The sequence below is a fragment of the Corvus kubaryi genome, unplaced genomic scaffold, assembly GCF_017639235.1.
Source record: "Corvus kubaryi isolate FWS band 111438036 unplaced genomic scaffold, C.kubaryi_AGA036_p1.0 37262, whole genome shotgun sequence".
In the NCBI taxonomy this organism is placed as follows: domain Eukaryota; kingdom Metazoa; phylum Chordata; class Aves; order Passeriformes; family Corvidae; genus Corvus; species Corvus kubaryi.
This window is the reverse complement of record NW_024581078.1, coordinates 1,512,650-1,531,864: the sequence shown is the minus strand read 5'-3', so window position 1 is coordinate 1,531,864 and position 19,215 is coordinate 1,512,650. Positions and strand designations below refer to the sequence as shown.

At 46.7% G+C, this 19,215-nt stretch overlaps 1 protein-coding gene across 6 annotated transcripts; it reads left to right on the top strand.

Annotated features, from left to right (window-relative positions):
• The first annotated feature begins 116 nt into the window (after nucleotides 1-116).
• Nucleotides 117-13,428, top strand: SUGP2 (SURP and G-patch domain containing 2). 6 transcript variants are annotated; one of them, XM_042024475.1, is made up of 10 exons: nucleotides 118-429; nucleotides 1,485-3,104; nucleotides 4,454-4,571; nucleotides 5,168-5,646; nucleotides 5,847-5,958; nucleotides 6,459-6,958; nucleotides 7,397-7,461; nucleotides 8,185-8,321; nucleotides 9,235-9,355; nucleotides 10,259-13,428. In XM_042024475.1, exons 1-9 carry the CDS (start codon nucleotides 315-317, stop codon nucleotides 9,353-9,355), a joined length of 3,267 nt encoding a protein of 1,088 aa, XP_041880409.1. In that variant the 5' UTR covers nucleotides 118-314; the 3' UTR covers nucleotides 10,259-13,428. The 6 variants fall into 6 exon arrangements, with proteins under 6 accessions (XP_041880412.1, XP_041880409.1, XP_041880408.1 ...); XM_042024474.1 differs by having other exon boundaries at nucleotides 9,521-13,428; XM_042024476.1 differs by having other exon boundaries at nucleotides 11,819-11,904.
• The last annotated feature ends 5,787 nt before the right edge of the window (nucleotides 13,429-19,215 follow it).

The following is a 19,215-nucleotide window of genomic DNA, read 5'->3' as shown; positions in this document are numbered from 1 at the left end:
ATCACCGCACCCCGCGCGGGCCGCTGGGAGGTCCCGGTGTGGCGGGAGGCGGCGGCGGCGGCGGGGCCGGGGCGGGCGGGGCCGCCTCGGTGAGGGCGGGGCGGGCTCGGGCTCCGCTCCGGCTCCGGCTCTGGCTCCGGCTCCGCTCCTCCTCCCGGCGCTGCGCGGGGGGCGGCGGGGAACCGTGAGGCTCCCCTCAGGCTGCGCCTCCCCTCAGGCCGCGGCGGGAGCTCGGCGCCCCGCGGGACCCCGGGCCCGCGTCAGGCCGTGCCCCGGGCGGCGGCCGCGTTGTGCGGGGCGGCTCCAGGGGGAAAATGGCCTCTCGGAGGATCACCCGGGAGACGTTCGAGGCCGTGGTGCAGGACAAAGTTAAACGGTACCGCATGGAGCGGAGCGATGCCGCGGGGGACACCATCCATCATTTCAAAGGTAGGGAAGAGCGGGATGACGGACGCGCCGGGGGATGTGCCGGCTGTTCCGAGAGCAGCCTTCCATCGCCTGCCATTTATTTGCCTTGTGCTGGTGTTTTTCCACATCCATTTTTATGGAAGAGGCGAACAGCTGGGCAGGACTGACACCGTGCAAATTCTAAGGCGGGGGGGAAAAAAATGGAAATTCAGACAAAGGAATTCTGTTCAGGCAGCATCAGAGAGTGGGTCCAATTTCAGCGAGGTCTCCAGGGACGTTGCTGCAGGATGGAATTCTGTTGATGGCTGATAAGTTAAATAAACGTAGGAGTGCACTGGAAGCCTTCGGGTCTTTGTGTTTGGTGTTATTTTAGGAGAAATAGCTCAAAGCAGGACATTGACCTCATGAACATAACACAAAACGTGATCCCCAAATTTATTTTACCTCCTAAATTTGAGATATAAAATGTCCAGCAAAGCACTTGAATCACATTCACAGGGATGGGCATTCATAGGAGAGCTTTAAAATGAAATTTGTTATTTTTAGACTTGTATAAGCCCTGGAGAAATAATTTATATTAAATACTTCAATTTTTTTTCAAGTATTCTTTACTTTTGGAATCGAACTTCTGGGATTGAGGAACGGGGATCTTGGATAATGAGAAATCCTAGAATTTCCTGCAATAATTAGATAATTGTGGTTGAGTTTGCAGGAGATAGGAGCTTCTGTCCAACTGTGAGATTCCTCCTGGGAAATCTGGTTTGGGTGACAAGGTGGGGATTGGTCAAAGCTTGGAGTTGATGATCTTGGAGGTCTTTGACAGTTTTAATTCTGGGAAACTGAAAGTTCAGGGTTTTGATGGGTTTTATGTCTCAGGAACCCCAGTAGAAGATGAAAATCTGACAAAGTGATGAGCAAAGACAAACTGGGCTTTAGAGGAGAACTTGCTCTCCTCAGTCTCTGTAGGGATTGGAATATGGGAATATCCTGAAGTCAGATATGTGGATTTCCTTCAGAAATTTCGGTATTTTGACTCTTTTCAACCCCTAAATTCTTCCTGGTTTTATTTTCCCCAGCTCACTCCAGGCCGCTGCCCCGGCCCCGCTACAACCAGAGCTTCCACGACGACGGGAGGTTCCCTCACGACAACTCCCAGCACGAGGACTGGAGCGAGGATCCCAGGGAAGATTATCCCAGGGAAGACTATCCTGGCCCTTCCTACAGACCCGCCAGCCCTCTGCTCCGCAAGGAAAATTATTTCCACGAACAATTCGGCCGCCCCACGCCCCGGGAGCGGGAATTCGGCCGGGATTATGGGCGTCCCGCTTCCCAAAACCGGGAATACGGGCGTGCAGCTGCCCAAACCAGGGAATATGGGCACCCTGCTCCCCACAACCGGGAGTATGGACACCAAAACCGGGAATATGGGCGGGAGAGGGACTATGGGGGCCTGGCACCTCACGAGCAGGACTACGGCCCCTCGGATTCCTGGGAAGCCAGCGGGCCACACGAACCTGATTTTAGCTCCTCGGATATTTTAGGGGATTTCAGGTCGCCAGGGCTCATGGAAGAGGAATATGGCAGCGTGGAGAACCAGGAATACGAGGTGGAGTTCGGGGCGCCGGACAGCGAATTCCGGCCCCCGCTGCGGAGGGGAGGCGTGGGCAGGGGGAGGATCCTGAGGGGCAAGCGCCTCACCAGGGGGGTGGTGAAGGCAAAAGTGTTCAAAGGAGACATCAAAGCTCCCCTCAAGAAGTGGAACATGAAAAAGCCACAGCCAGGCCTCGATCCCAAACCGCTGGATCAGCCTCTGGAAGCTGCTGAACACCCCAGCCAGAGGCCGGTGCCCCTCCAGCAGCGCCCCAACCCCAAGCTGCCCCCACGCCCTCTGGCAGCCCAGAGACCCATCCTGAGGCTGCCGAAGCCTGCCCACGTGTTCAGGAACCTCAATTTTGACCTGGTGGATAAATCTGACATTTTTTCCACCTTCGGCATCGAAATCATCAAGTGGGCCGGGTTCCACGCCATCAAAAACGACGCCGAGTTCTCGCGGCTCTTCGGGGCCCTCTTCGAGCTGGAGACTGAGACCTGTGCCAAAATGTTGGCCTCCTTCAAGTGCTCCCTGAGGCCAGAGCACAGAGATTATTGTTTCTTCACCATCAAGAGTTTACAGCACGCCGCCCTGAAAACCCCCAAGGTGGACAACGAGTTCTTGAACATGCTGCTGGACAAGGGGGCGGTGAAAACCAAGAATTGTTTCTTTGAGATCATCAAACCTTTTGATAAATACATCATGAGGCTCCAGGACCGCCTCCTCAAGGGGGTCACCCCGCTGCTGATGGCCTGCAATGCCTATGAGCTGAGCATTAAAACCAATGGGTTTGGCAATCCCAGAGAAATGGCCAATGCTTTCGAGACCACTGTGTCCCTCTGTCGTAAATCCCTGGCCCTGCTGGGGCAGACCTTTGCTCTGGCCTCTGTTTTCAGGCAGGAGAAAATCCTGGAGGCTGTGGGGCTCCAGGAGATGGCTCCAGCACCGACATTATTCCCAAATTTTGATGATTCGACGCTGTTTGGGAGGGAGTACATTGAGAACTTGAAGGCTTGGTTGGAGAAGAGTGGATACCCGATCCAGATGAAAAAACCAGAGCCAGAATCCACGGAGCAGCTCAAAGCACCCTCCCCTGACACCAAAGGTAAAAAAGGGAGGGCGCTGCTGGGAGATGCTTTGCAGGATGTGTTTGATTTTTATGGTTTCATCAGGTCAGGAATTCCTGACTCTGGGAATTCCAGGTAAATCCCAAATCAGGGCTGGGGCAGGGAGTGAATGCTCTCTGTTGGCATTTTTGTGGTGAAATCATGTCCTTCCTCCCCTTTCTGGCACCTGTTTAGACCTTAAAACCAGGATTTTCATCCCGGTTTCACCACCTCAAGGTAGGGAGGCCAGGACCAACCTGGAACTGCCTTTACTACAGAGTGAATATTTGCATATATGCAAATCTGGAGATGTCACCATCACCACTTTAATCAGATCCAGGTGCATTCCTCTGGAGATGTTCATACCCCATCCCTGGGTTATGCCAGTGATTCTTCCTGCCTAAAACATTCCTGCTCATCCTGGTTTTTCCTGAGCTTCAGATCCTTTCTCAGGGAGGCCTTGCAGTGCTGACACCGAATGGTTGAAAATTTGTCACTCAGCCCTTTGGAGCAGCGTTCAAATAAACGGATTTTCCACAAAATCCTTTTGCTCCATGAAGAAATTGCCTTTTTAAGGATGATTTCACTTACCTAGGAGAGCCAAAAATGATTTTTTTAAACCGTGGTGTTTTTAATAATAATGAACAGCTGCAGAATCTCAGTTAAAGTTTAGAGTTTTCCTTAATTTATTTTAGTTTGGGAAGGATGCACTGGAAAAGTGTGGGTGCCTTGGGAAGAGCATTTCCAGCAGGTCAGGGAGGGGATCCTGCCCCTCTGCTCCCTCTGGAGTGCCCAGTTCTGGGCTCCACTGTTCCAGGAAGACCAGGAGAGGCTCCAGAAATTATTTGGGGTCTGGAGCTTGAGGAGAGACTGTGGGGCTGGGCCTGGAGAAGGGTAGGCTGAGAGGGGATCCCAAACTCCATACAAATATCCCCAAAGAGTGTCCAGAGGATGGTGCCAGGCTCTTCCCAGTGACAGGACAAGGGGTAATGGCCACAAACTAAAGCACAACGAGTTCCACCTCCCCATGAGGAAGAATTTCTTTCCATGGAAGTGGCAGAGCTCTGGAGCAGCTGCCCAGGGAGGGAACCTGGAGCCTCCTTTGGGGACATCCCAACCCCACCAGACATTCCTGTGTCACCCGCTCCTGGGCAGGGGTTGGATTTGGGATCTCCAGATGCCCCTTCCCACCCCAGCTCTCCTGGGATTCTGTTACCTCTTAATACCTTGAAAAATTGCAAATATCAACCTGTGAAAAAATAAAAATTACAGCATCTTGTATTTTGTCACTCTGCTGATGAGAATAAAACAACGAGTGGGTTTGACTGGTTTTTATTTCTCCCCGCAGCCCCACAACGAGCTGACAGGAAAGTTGTGGACACAATCGAGCAGCTGGTGACCAGCATCGTGTCAGGAACTTTGTCTGCCAAAGACAGGAATGCTCAGAAGAACTGTCCCGAATATTGGTGGGTGTGTGGGAACTGGGGCTGGGGTATTTGGAGTAGATGTAATTAAGTTCAGCCTTTCACTCAATGGAAAAGATCAAAGCCTATTGTATATTTAATCAGCTTTTTTTTTTTTTTGGAGAATGTTTTCCTGGAGCTAATTATCCTGCTGTCCCTGGAAATGATCCTGGTGTTTGTGTTGTGGGGAGGAGATCCCGTTCCTTTTGATGTGCCAATAATGGCTCTTTGTCGATCCAAATCCGAGGTGTTAAAAGCAATTTGCATTTAGGAGCAAATGCAGGTGATGGAGACATCCAGCAAGGTAACAGGATTTAGAGTTCCACGAGTTGGAAAAGGGAAGCTGAGACATCTCCAGTGTATGACAGCACCTCTCCATGTGTGAGCTGATTAATTACCCAAACGATTTATGTCAAACCCCTCCATTATTTATTTGCTTGGCACACTTTCCTTGCTGCTCTAGACTTGTTATTCCCAGAGAAACCTGCTCAGCCTCACGCTAAACACCTGGAAAAAAAAAAGCTGGATCGCTGAGATTTCCTGGCTTGAAAAATTAACAATTTTCAGCTGAGTTCTCCTTTCATTTCTGTGTTCCTCAGGTTCCTGTCTGACGAGGACAGTCTGGAGTACAAATATTACAGGCTGAGGCTCTCAGAGGTGCAGAGAAGGACCGTGGGTGGGGAGGGAGCTGCCCCGGAGTCCCTCCGGGCCATGCTCTACGCCAGGAAAGTCGCCAGCATTAAAAGGAGGCTTTTCAAGAGGAAAAAACTTGGAATTCTCCCACCCCGTGGCACCAGGGCGAGGAAGGTGAGGAGAGCAACCACAGGCACTCAGACTGTGCTGTCAGCTGGGACAGTGCTGAAGCACCAAGACAAACATCTTCCAGGTTCAATCCAGGCAAAGATTTCCGTGCCAGATTCCAGCCTGTCCCAGCAGAGCCCTGCCCTCGACGCCACCTCAGCCTCCCAAGGTGCCACCAGCTCCGAGGTTTCTGTGCCAGCAGAGGGAAAAGCAGATCCTGAGGATTTATCACCATCACCAGAGCTTTTCCCACCGTTGGCCTCTCAGTTTCCTGATGGTGAGTGAGGATTCGGGGTTAGATGTGGAATTTTATAGAAAACAATTTCTCCTGCAAATCAGTTATCCTTGAAAATAATTTCTGCTGGAAATCCTAACCATCATTTCTTTTATTATTTATTTGTGAAGTGGCTAGTTCTCAGCTTGCACTGACCTTTCCAGGCTCTGGGTGATGCTAACAGAACATTTTGTCCCTTGCAGTGGATGCCAAAACCATGGAAACTGCAGAGAAACTCGCCAAGTTTGTGGCTCAGGTAGGACCAGAAATCGAGCAGTTCAGCATAGACAACAGTGCAGATAACCCCGACCTCTGGTGAGTACCTGCACCTGCCTCTGGAAACCCATCACAACCACCAAAATGCTTCCTTTTCCTTTCATTTTTTGCTGAGATCTCTGTTTTTAGTGTGTTCAAGAACAGAGGATTTGGGGCAATTCTCCCTGGTGTCTTCAGCACTTCCATTAATGGTGAATATCTGAAATATCTCAGAAAAAACCCCACTTCTCCCAAATGCATAGATTTATTTCTTTTTGATCCTAATAATCACCCTGAATCCTGAAACAAAAGTGAATTTTCAAGATGATTCCGCTGAATTAATTCTTCCCAGCAGGGTTTGGGAAGTGCTGCTGAACATCAGCTTAGGGGGAAAATTGCTGTTTGTAGGAAGGGAATCCTCCAGTTCTCCCCAAACACACCTGGAGTGACCACTCAAAAATCAACCAGAGATTTATTTCTATTATCTTGCATCGTTCCAGCTGAAGAAAATCTCTTCCTGACCTTATTTTCCCTGGATTTTTGGTTTTTCATTGGCTCAGGTTTCTCCAGGATCAAAACAGCTCCGCTTTCAAGTTCTACAGAATGAAAGTTTATGAGTTGTGCCCCTCCATCAACTTCAGTGCTGAGGCAGCTGAGGCTGGAGAAAGTGCTAAAGCTGCAGAGAGAACCCTGGAGATGTCAGAAGAGGAAGAGGAGGAGGAGGAAGAAGAAGAGGAAGAAGACAACGAGGAGGAAGCTGAGTTTGAGGAGGAAACCTCCCAACCTCTGGAAGAAACGGAGGGGGAAGAGGAGGACGTGCCAGCAGGTAGAAGTGTGGCAAACCTAGAGGAAGAGCTGGTTTCCAGAGCAGGAGAGGAAATTGCAGGAGGTGAAATGCAGCTTTCCAGCCCCTCTGATGGTGCTGTACCAAATCTGTCGACACAGGCACCGCCCCCGGCCCCCGGCGCCCGATTCCCCCGCAAACGAATCAGCAGCAAGTCCCTGAAAGTTGGGATGATCCCTGCTTCCAAAAGGATCTGCCTCATAGAAGAACCCAAAGGTCAGTGGGCATGGAAATGTTTCAGTTTTCTATCGAAACAAAAGAGAATTTGGACAAAAATCCTGCTTGGTTTTTTTTTGTTTAGGTGCTTTGTCGCTGGTTGTTGATTTAAAAAATTGCATTTCATGCAAAATTGAACACAAAATTCACTTCACGTTTTTCAAGGGGCAAAGGAGAAGCTGAATAAATAATTTGTGTTATGGGCCAACAGCAAAGTTTGTATCAAACATCTTCCAATATTCTCTGAGTATATTTTTGATATTTCTGAGTTCTGATCTTTCTTATTGCTCTGATTTTTCTTATTGATTCTGTTTTAGGTCCAGGCATTGAGTTAGGCTTGAAATGCACTTTTTGGAGGTTTTTTTGGCTGTGTTTTGGAGTTCTTTACTAAAATAATTTTGCTTTCCAGCTGAATTTTGTCTTTGATTTGCCTTGCAGTGCATGAACCTGTCAGGATTGCTTATGACAGACCCCGGGGCTGCCCTGTCACAAAGAAAAAAAAGGTAAAAAATTTGTGTTCCTGCCACAGAATCAAACTAAAAATGAGAAACTTTGTCCTGGAAAAAATCTGGACTAAAGCTGTGGCTCCTCTAAACTTCAATATTTTAGATTTTAACCACCTTTTTTTTGATTATTGCAAAGCTGGGTGTTAATTTTCTATTTAAAAAATAAAGATTTGGGTGCTTTGCTGCTCGGAAAACAATATTGTGATTTTCCAAAATTGGTGAGGTTTTATTTAACTGGTGCTGTATTTGTAACAGAGATTGAGTCAGCAAATCACTCAATATTTATTATTTAAAAAAAAACAACTATATAAAGTACAAAGGGTTGTTATTTGCCATTTTAACAATGTAATTAAACAGTTTGAGGAGCTGAAATTGATCTTTTTTTTAAAGGAATTTCCTTTTTTTAAAGTAATTTTTTTTCAGGATTTTTTAAAGGAATTATTTTTAAAGGAATATTTTGTTAAAGGAATTTCTTTGAAGGAACTTTTTCTTAAGGATTTTTTTAAAAGGAATATTTTTTTCAAGAAAAATTTTTAAGGGAATTGCCCTCTGAGTGACTTTTTTCTGAAGAAGAAAATAATCCTCTAGATCCAGAAATCCAAACAAAACTCAATTTAAGGCTGGCTGGGGGTGGATTTGAGCCATTTTTAATAAATCACCTCCCTGCCTAACAACCCTCCTTTGTTTTTCTCCTGCTTTCCCCCCCTTTTTTTTCCATAGAAACCAAAAGATTTGGAATTTTCCCACAAGAGACTGACCCCCAGGAACGTGGGGTTCCAGATGCTGCAGAAGATGGGCTGGCAGGAGGGCCACGGCCTGGGCACACGGGGCAGAGGCATCAGAGAACCTGTCCAAGTGTATGTAAGGGCAGCTGGAAAAATTTGGGATGCTCCAATTCCACCCTGGCAGGGTTTTTATCCCACAGGATTATCCCCAGGATCTCCCTGTTGCTCCATCAAACACATCAATTACAAGGAAAATTCAGCAATGTTGCAAGTTCAGGCAGTAATTTGATTTTTTTTCTCTAATTTTGTGGTTTATTGCACATGGGAAGAGGTGAGTGCTGCTGCCACGAGGTAAGTTTTGTCTTTAAAATGCACTTTTTTAAAGAAAAGAAGGTTGATATTGTCATTTAAAGCTGCTGTATCCAGAGTCCAGCATGGAGAATGGATAATAATTCCTCATGGATAATACTTCTCTATGGATTCCTTCATCCCTCTGCCTGAAAAAAGAGCAGAAATCTTATTTATTTCATAATTTTCCCCTGAGCCCACACAACTTTTCCAGTCCGCACTCCTAGAAATTTTCCTTCTCCAGGGATTTCTGTGCTCTCTTCACGCCCTCGGGGCAGTTCCTGCTCATTTTAATTGGTTTATTAAATGATTGAATTTAGTAATTGGTTCTTCTCTTCACTCCGTAAAATTCCCTTTTATCCAGAGCTCTTTGGTGTTTCCTGCTCACTCCTCAAAGCCTCTTAATTTCTGAAATAACAAAATCAAGGGTTTTTTGGGGTATCTTTTCAGCAGAGGACCAAGCCTAAAGTTAAAACTGATACCAGAATTTGCTCTGCCACCTGATTTTATCCACAAAATCCCTTTTTCCTGCTGGGAATTTGCACTTGGAACGGGAGGTGGGGGATTATTTTAAAGAATTCGCTGTGCCAGGCACCAAATTTGTGCAGAATTGGTGCCACCTGAGCTGTGCCTGTGTTGGAAAAGCTGGGTTTTTTGGCATCTCGGGGTGTTCTAACTCTCAAATTTTGCTCCCTAGGGGTGCAACCTCTGCAGGGGAGGGCTTGGGTGTTGCAGGGGAAGAGAATAAAGAAGATGCATTTGATGTTTTCCGTCAGAGAATGATACAAATGTACAGGCAGAAAAGAGCAAGTAAATAGGTAGGTGCCACAGCCTTTAGGGTCTCCAATTAAAGCCCACGTTTAAAATCTTCCTTCTCCAAGCAATTTATTTGCTGTTGCCACCAAGTTTTTTCTGGTTTCTGAGAATCCACAGGTGCCCTGAAGTGCCTGGAGGTGCTGAGTGACCCCGAATCTTCTTTCTAGGTTTGACAAACAGAGGCTGGGACATGCAGAGCTGCTGTGGGGGAAGCTGCAGCAGCGGGAAGAGCGCTCGGCTCTCTTGTAGAGGACTCCAGTTTTGAGTTTTGTTTGTTTGCCAAGCTTCCTGCTGGCCCTGGGTGGTGCAGGGTCTCATCTTCTGAGGAAGAAACAGCTGCTTTTGGTGTCAGAAGTGCCTGTTCCCCTCTGTCTCTTTGGCCAAATCTCTCTTGGGATGGGATTGCTCACCAAAAAATGGAATGAGTGACCTGGAAGCCGCGCTTAGCCTGGTTCTGGTCCTTTCTCCAACCAAGAGTCTTCTCCAATTCCCATCTTGTGCAAGGCAGTTCAGATTTTAAGATCCATTTTGTTGTTGGGGTAAATCTTCCAAGCTCCTCCTGCATTTTTCCTTCCTTCCATCCACCAATTCTCAGCCTCCACCACTGTGTTTATTTTGGAGTCTTGTAGGATGAACAGCTGAGCTCATCCCAGGCTGGCAACACCAAACTCTTCCCTGACAGCCTCAGCTCCGAAGGTTTTTGGTTGCAAAGGACAAATAATTCATTTTCAAGGGTGCTTTTTGTTTTGTTTCTTGCTCTTCTCCAAGAAATTCTTGAGGGATTCCTTTCCTTCTCCCTGGGCAGATGCAATTCCTGTTCCTGCAGATGAAGAGAACGCTCGGAATTCCGCTGGAAGTGGATCACCAGTTCAGAGAATAATTCCTATTAAATATTTGCTTTGCAGAAGTTCTCTGAGTGAACAACCCCAAGGCATAAGACAAAAAACTTGTGCTTTTAAGGGAATATGGCAGAATTTCCTGGAAGAGAAGCCTGGATTCATGAACAAAAAGTGTTTCCTGCTTGGGAGAAGCAGCTCTGAAGATGTGGAAGATTTCAAAGTGGTACCAAAATTAACACCCAAGGTCTGATCATTCATCTTTTCCTGACTTGCTGAGGGGGACAGAATTTAAATACTGCACCTTTTAGTGCTTCCTCCACCATTTCCAGTCCAAACCCAGCCCCAAGTCTTCACTTGGATGTTCCAAACCTGCTTCACTGGAGATCTTTTTAAAGTTTTTGCTGACCAGCAGCCAAAAATCTGCATGAAAATTGTTCTTGAGTTACCAACTTGCCCCTGCCTGCTGCTCGAAGAGCAAAATTAAACTCTTCTCTCCATTAAAAACTGTTTTCAATCCATAGCAACAAATTCTCCTTGCTTGTAGCAGCCACTTTTAGTTCATGAATGCAAAGTTTGGTGGTTTTTTTTTTTTTCCTTTGCTGTCTTTGAGAACAAAATTGTGGCGTTGGGTAATTTCCTCCTCACTCAGTTTGAGCTGCCTTGAGGCACAAAAATCACTCAGAAACCCCCAAAATGACAAGTCCAGGAAAATATTCTGGTTTTCCATGGATATCAGATGTGTCTTCACCTTCACAGTGCAAGGAGCTGAAGCACCAAGGCCATAAATACAAATTTCGGTGGCAGATTAAGGACATTTGAGACATTCCTCAAATTTCTTGGAAGTGTTGCAATCCTTAAAGGTTTTGGGCCACAGGAAGAGCATCAATCCCAGTGCTTGGCAGGGGTGCTGAGCTGTTTAAGTCCATTTTTGGGGTGTTTTTCACTGCCCCCCTTTCTTTCCTGGGTTTAATCAGGAAAACCTGAGCCTTTCCATGAGATCTCCCAGTCCCAGCCTGGACTGGGATAACTGGAGCCAGTGCTGGTCTCTGATTTATCCCCCAGCTGGGTTTGGCTTTTCTTTGAACCTTCCCAGTGTTGCTGTTCACAATTTTTATTTCCTTGCACAATTCCCCCTTCTTCTTTCCCCTCAAATTTTGGAAGGATTCTGTGTGACAAAAGTGGAATTTCAGGCCGGATTTAAATCCCCTCTCAGGCCAGACCAGCTCTGGTTTAACCCTGACTTCACCAGGCACCTTTTGGGGTGCATTTGCTGCTCCCCAGGCTCGGAGGAAAGCGCTGCTGATCCAGGAAAATGGTTCCATTCAGAGTTTTAGTTTAATTTTGAGTTTTAATGCTGCCTTGAGAGTCAGAAGTGACCACTGGGCACACCGTGTCTTGGCTGGCCGGAGCCTGGCCTGCCTTCCCTTGTGCCAAACCTCACTCACAGCAGTGCTGGTGCTGAAATTCCTTCCCCCAAATGGGATTTTGGACCTGCCTTTTGCAGGCAGCTCTGCCAAATTTGCCAATATTTGTAAATATGAAACATTTGTTGGCCACTTTGCCCTGCTGGAGGTTTAAAAGCTTCTTCTTCTTTTTTTTTTTTTTTCTTTTTTTCTGTTATTTTAGTTCCAGGCTCTCTTCCATGAAGACTGCAAGCTTCAGTGACCATTTTAACTCACTCCAGTGGTGTGTCTGCTGTCTTTTGGTTGGGTTTTGCCATTAATCCCGTAGAGAATTTGCTCCTTTCTGTCCCGTGCAGATGCAGCAGTGCTGAGCTAGTGGCAATGGCTTTATGTTCCGAGAAAAACCGAACATTTCCCCCCCCCTCCCCACACCCCTTTTAGTGTAAGTAAACCTTTGGTAGCGTTGTTAAATCTCTGGATAGCTGCAATAAATGTAGAGCTGGACGATTCCTCGTTTCAGTGATGTTTTTTTGCTTGTGAGTTTGGCCATTTGTAAGAGATATGCATCCCGTTTTTATTTTGCCTTGGCACGAAGCGGTGGAGTCGGGATCCTGCAGCGTCCTGTGGGAGTGGAGCAGGATTTTGGGGTGTCTGAGGGAAGGGAGCTCCCTCTGTTCCGTGCTGCTGAATGTCTCTGTGGAGAGCCCACGGAACCACTGCTGATTTGTCCTTTCCCACGTGTTTTTTGGTGCATTCAATCCGCCCCCACAGCGTCACTGTGCCCCAGAGGTCCCCCTTTATCCCCCTGTCCCAGGAACGAGCTTTGTCTCGGATTTCCTTGCTTAGAACAGCAAAACTTTTTAATTTCCATCCCTGGGTGGTTTCCTGTTGCCTTTAAATCCAATTTTTTTTTTTTTTCCCTAAGGCAGGAGGTGAAGAGGGGTGGAAGTTTTAGGGAGCTGAAATTTAACCCTTGTTCAACCTTTGCCCTCCCAATCCAGGGATAAAGGGACAATCCCTGGCTTTGCTTTGGCACTGCCAGCCAGGAAAAGCTTCACAGAGCCCTGGCCACACTTTTCTCCTCCTTTTCCTTGAAAAAATTGATGCTATGGAAGGCCCTAGAAGAAAGGGACATTTGCTCTGTCTCTCATTGTTGGAGAGAAATGAGGAGATCCCCATTTTGGGGGAGGTGCCCTAAAAACTACAGTCAGTAATTCAGTATTTGCAGTAATTGTGTTGGACTCATGGAGATGTTCTCTTTTTTTTTTTTTTTTTAGCCTTCAAAGCTTTTCTTTGGTGTGAAATAAATTTTTCCTATTTATTTTGGGGTTTTTTGGTTGTTTAAATTTTTTTTTTAGAAGACACTACAGCATCGTTAGTGTGAAGATTTAGTCAGTGCTATGTTATTTCTCAAAATCAGTGTACAGGATTTTTTGTCTGTTGATATCCCACTCTGCTTTCAAGTTCAATGGTGCCCAAAGAAAGTCTGCATTCAGAAATTCAAACATTTCTCCTTTGGGATTGTTTTCTGCCCTACAGCAGGTACATTTTCTAACTAAAAAAAATACTGCCTAAAAGTCCTGTATCCCCTTTTTAATCCTGCATATCTCATATCTGAGTGGCCAATCACAACCAGACTGTAGATTTGAGCAATAATAAAACACCTGAAAATGAGAATGTGCTCAAAGGAACAATAGGGTCCTTCTGAAATAAATAAGTTTGGGTTTCTTTTTCTTTTGTGAACCTTGTTAAGTAGGAGACTTGCTGGATTGCAGCAAGGCTGGAAACTGTTTGCATTCTCTGTGGGCAATAAAGTTACTGCTGTTTAAGAAATGTTGGTGTTTTCTTCGGCTTCGTGGAGTCAGGGAATGGGGTGGGGTGGAAGGGACCTTAAAACCCATCCGGGGACGCTTTCCACCATCCCAGGTGACTCCAGCCTGGCCTGGGACACTTCCAGGGATCCAGGGGCAGCCACAGCTTCCCCGCGAAATCCAGCCCAGCCCCTCACTGCCCTCACAGGCAGAAATTCCTTCTTAAATCCCATTAAACCCATTCCCTGTGTCCTGTCACTCCAGGCCCTCAGAAATCGTTCCTTTCCCTCTGTGTCCCGGGGTTCCTGGCCCCATTTGGGGTCTGTGTCCCGCTCCTGGTGCCCTCCCTGTGCTCCAGGCCCTCAGAAATCATCCCTTTTCCCCTGTGCCCCGGGGTCCCTGGCCCCGTTTGGGGTCTGTGTCCCTGCCCCGGGCTCCCTGGCCCTGTTTGGGGTCTGTGTCCCTGCCCCGGGGGTCCCTGTTTGTCCTCTGGGCTCCGTGCCCTCCTCTGGAGTCCGTGGCCCCGTGTCCCACTCCCGGTGCCCTCCCCATGCCCCAGGCCCTCGGAAATCGTCCCTTTCCCTCTGTGCCCCGGGGCTCCTAGCCCGTTTGGGGTCTGTGTCCGTGTCCTGGGATTCCTGGCCCCGTTTGGGGTCTGTGTCCGTGTCCCGGGATTCCTGCCCCGTTTGGGGTCTGTGTCCCAGCCCCAGGGTCCCCGTTTGTCCTCTGGGCTCCGTGTCCTCCTCTGGATTCCATATCCCGTGTCCCGCTCTCAGTGCCCTCCCCGTGCTCCAGGCCCTCAGAAATCATCCCTTTTCCCCTGTGCCCCGGGGCTCCTGGCCCCGTTTGGGGTCTGTGTCCCTGCCCCAGGGTCCCCGTTTGTCCTCTGGGCTCCGTGCCCTCCTCTGGAGTCCCTGGCCCCGTTTGGGGTCTGTGTCCCAGCCCCAGGGTCCCCGTTTGTCCTCTGGGCTCCGTGCCCTCCTCTGGAGTCCCTGGCCCCGTTTGGGGTCTGTGTCCCTGCCCCAGGGTCCCCGTTTGTCCTCTGGGCTCCGTGCCCTCCTCTGGAGTCCCTGGCCCCGTTTGGGGTCTGTGTCCCAGCCCCAGGGTCCCCGTTTGTCCTCTGGGCTCCGTGCCCTCCTCTGGAGTCCCTGGCCCATGCCCCGCTCCCGGTGCCCTCCCCACGTGCCCCGTCGGGCGGCGCCACGTGCCCCGGCACCACGTGCCTTGTACCACGTGCTCCTCTGTCACGTGCCCACACCACGTGCACATCTGTGGCGGGCCCGCGGCCGCGCCCCCCCCCCCCCCCCGCCTCCCCTCAGGAGGCGCCGCCATGTTGGGGGGGGGAGTGCCCTGAGGGGCGGCTTGGGAATTGTTTCCCAAAGTTTCCGAAATTCCGACATTCGGGATTACACACGTTCATAAACCTCGTTAATGAGCGCAGAAAGGCTTTTTGCATGGGTATGAGCACGCTAAGGGGCTTTAAAAAGGCTTTCAGCCTCTTCCTCTGCGTGTTTTAATGCACGTTTGTTTTTCTTACAGCTGCCGTATAAAAATGGTAAATACCAAAATATATTCGTGAGCAAACATTATCTGAAACAAAGTGGTTTTGGCTCCTGGGCCAAAGTCTTCAGTTAAGGACCAACCAAAACCTCCCCTCCTCCAAATGCAACTTCTAAGGGTTCAGTTTAGTCATAATTACACAGACAAGGGCCTGGATTCCTGTGGGTTTTGTAGCTCTAAGGGAAATCGCTGACACCTTCCACCATCCCAGGTTGCTCCACCCTGGCCTTGGACACTTCCAGAGATGGCTTCTTCATTTTCAGCAAAATCATATTTAATAGCCTCTTAGGAATGTCTTTGCTTTATTTTCTTCATAGCAACAGAGGAGTATTTTTAGTGTGAGGTATCTTGGTGCTGTAAATATGAATTTAATTGTTCTAATTAAACCCAGCCTCTGGATTATCATTTTGTTTGTTTGTTTGGTAGCAAATAATTTGCTCGTGTTTTACCAATATCAAACTTATATTGGTAAATAATTCGTATTATAATATTTATATTAAATAATTTGTGTTATAATCAACAAAGAGATACCTGTGGATAAGAGGAAATAAGGGAATATTTATCAGGAAATGCACCTTTTTTTTATCCCTTGATGAAACATAAAAGCAATTCTAACCCATATTTGTTATGTTTCATTTCTAAAGCACTGATTTCTTTGCCTGCAGGATTGGATACCAAACTTCTTCTGCCTTGCCTGGAGTTTTGCAGTTTGTCAGAGATCCCCCTCTAATGGATAATTCTGTAAATCCAGTTGGGAGCAGATTGGAGAGAGGCTCAAAAACCAGGATTGCAGCAATCAGAGTCATTAAATAAACAAACCTACCATGCCCTGCTTCTAGGGCCAGGTAATGCTTTTATTTTAGGAGAAACTACTGCACATTTTTATGTGTTTTGTTCCACAGGTTTGGTTGGGGTTTTTTTCCCTGAGACTTCCAAAACAAAAAAAAAAGTAAAAGGATTCTTCAGCTTTGTTTGAAGTTTTTGCATTCACAACTATTAATGTTTCCAGCTGAGGTAGATTAAGAGTGTTTGGCTTGTTGGACATTAAAAGACTCCCTTTAGAAACTTCCCATATCAAAGGAGAGTTGATATAAGAATATTTGCAAATTCAGGGATTGTTTGAGGTTCTTCTTTTTGGTTTTTAAATCGCCTGGAAACGCCTCATAATTCTCCTTCCACCATGTATTTGTTTAGAACAGAAGCACAAAACCTCTTTGTTTAAATGTGTGTCAAAATGTACCTGAAAAACCTTTTTATGTTCATTAAAAATTAAGGGAGAAACTCCCATCGTTTTATTGTGGAAAAACGGGTTTCTCTGTTACTGCTTCATGCTTTTAACCCTCTCAATCCAAATCTGAATAAAAACTCTGAAAATGAAACTCTCACTCCCAAGGGGTGGATAAATATGACCTAATAGATAAATAAATAATAAGTTTTGGGAGTTATTGGTGTCCCTCCCACAGCCACAGTGCAGAAATCACACAATATATGAAATATCCTATTAAATATGTCACTGCTTTAGGCTGCATGACGTATTTTAACAATACACTTTAAAACAAGGGGGTTTTTTGTTAACAGCCACTAAAAATGACATTTGTTATTCCAAGTGGGATGGAGAAATTAATTATTTTAATGTGAAATTGCAGGTGTGTGATGAGGTAATTCTCATGTTGTGACTCCACAAGGTGAATTGCTTTATTTGTGACACAAACTGTGTCTCTTACCTCCCCTTTAGAGTCAGACTTGTCTTCAGTCTTGCCTAATTTAGGCTTAATTAGGTGCAGACATCAAAGTGTTGTCAGTCACCAATCCAGCAGCTGAAGCACACAAAAGTGAATTAATTAATTCGTTTGTTTGTTTGTTTGTTTGTATGTGAGGCAAAATCAACTTGAAACCTGGAAGTCTTAAAACTTTCAGTGCTGTGATCATTCTGTGGGAATAAAGCCAGAGGGTGCTACCTAGGAATGGCATTTTTTTGTCTTTACTCCCTTTACCTTGTCAAGGTTGAATGAAATTTTTAATTTATTTGAATTTATTTCGTTCTGTAAGTTTAAATCCTCGGTTTTCCTACTTTAGAAAAATCATAATTTCAGAAAATAATGGGAGAAAAATCTCTTTGCCCTTGGGCACAAAGTGCACCTGGAATGTTTTCCTCTGGAAGTTCAATGGGAGCAGACTCCAAGCCAAGGAATCTACTGGAGGAACAGCGATATTTAATGTGAGGATGGAATTTTTTTCTTCCCAAAGGGAAGGAATCCCTCCTCCCAGGGATCCTCTCTGCCTGAGAAAAGCAGAAACAAATGTTATTACTGCCCCAGGGCAAGGAGGTGGGAGACGAGGATTTGCAGTCCCAGCTCCTGAGGAGGCAGCAGCCAAAGAGAAGATCTTGATTTAAGGCTGGATTTCCTCTCATCCTCTTTTTTCTTGTTGGTTTGGAACTTCTGCAAGGATCATTTATCTCTTCCTAGAGCAGGAAAAACTCAAAAAACCACCGAGATGTGTCACCAGCTGCTGCTTTTAAAAGCAAAATTCCTTCTCTGGGTGCCTTTTTGGGGTTTTTTTTTTCCACAAGCTCAAACCACGAGTCCAAATTTCTTTCCAAAATGGATACTGATCCACTTTTATGTAATGCTGGGCTTGCTCAATTACAGAAATTAATCCTTCAGCAGCTAATAATACTCAGCATTTAGTGCTTTCACCTTCAGACTTTCTGTTTAAAGCAACTAATTAAGTCTCCCAGTGCCCCCAGAGGCTGCTGCTATCCTGGTTTTACAGGGGAGGTTAAATTACTTGTCACTGGCCAGAGCAGCATCGGTGTCAGATCTGCTGCTTTGTTACAACCTCTGCTTTCCCTGTTTTCTTCTCCTTTCCCTTTATTTAGGCTCTCAAAACAATTTCCCACACGTTTCTTTCCCTAACGTGACCTTTTCCACATCTCCCTCTGTCCAGAAATGCCGTGAATCAACTTTAAAACTCTGGATTTGGTCCTGAGGTGTGGCCACAATTCAGACCTTCGGTTTGAGGAGAAAAGCTGAAAGTTCAGCAGTTTTTCTGAGCCATTTTTCTCTTCATTTTTCAAATTAACGTTCCCTTTTCTTGATTGGAAAATACCCTGAGTTCTTGGTCAGGAAAAATTCCAGGACAAAAAGAGGCTGTGCTGCCTCATTGTCTCTTGCCAGGTGTGGATAAACTACAATGTTGATGCTTTTCTAGGCACAAACAGCTCGTTTTCCCCCCACTTTTCTCATATCTGTGGAAGGAGAAACCTGCCTGGAAATGGATTTTTCCACATGGAAGTCTGTACCAGCTGTGATAAGACAGCTGCTTCCAGGTTAAACAGGAATGTTTGGAAATCAGGATGTTTTTCCTCCCTGAGAACATCAATGGATGAAACTTTTCTTTACAAAAGTCCCAGAATTTAGGTTGGAAAAGACCTCCAGGATAACTGAGTCCAACCTTTCACAAGATCAGAGTCTCTTTTAGGATTCCTCTTCCTCCCAGGATCAAACAATTCTCTGTTCCACTTCATAACCTCAGGTTCTCGTGTTTTATCTGCAGATATCACAGGAAGAAGGTGAGGGGCTGGCCTTGACCCCTGTGGATCCCTCCTGCCTCACCAGGATCCTCCAATTCCCTGATTCTCAGCCAGGTATTGAATTTCAGGAAGCAAATTTGTGGATTATTGGGTCTGTAACTCACAGCAATGTTTGCATTTTCCACGGAGGGATGTAAAAGTGGGAACAATCAGCTTGTCCAGGAAGGTGAAGCCACTGTGTGGACAAAGGAATTTTATCCACTGGATGTCTGGAAATCAGGAGCTGCTGGCATAGGAGCTGCTGGCTGAGTTTCAGTGCTTTCATCAGCATTGCAGCACCCAGCTCTGAGCTCCTCTTGCCTCACTTGCCCTTTGGGATGGAGTCTGGATCCTTACAGGATTCCTTTACCCAAATTCCCACTCCCTACAGGCAAACTACCTGGAAATTAGTGCAGCTGCTGGTAACCAGCATGGGAAGTGCTGGAAATTGCCCTGCTCCTCTTTGGGGACACTCGCTCCCTTCCCACAGTGGCAGGAAGTGCAGATGGAATCTCAAACCCCATTTCAGAAAATCCTCACAAGGCTGCCAGCTCCTCGCTTTTAGTTCAGTTCCTGCTGATCCAATTACCCCAATTTAAATGTGTCAAATAATTAAAGCTCCTGAGCGAAGTTGGGATAAGTTAACGGGTCGATGTGAAAGATACTGTGCCCTAC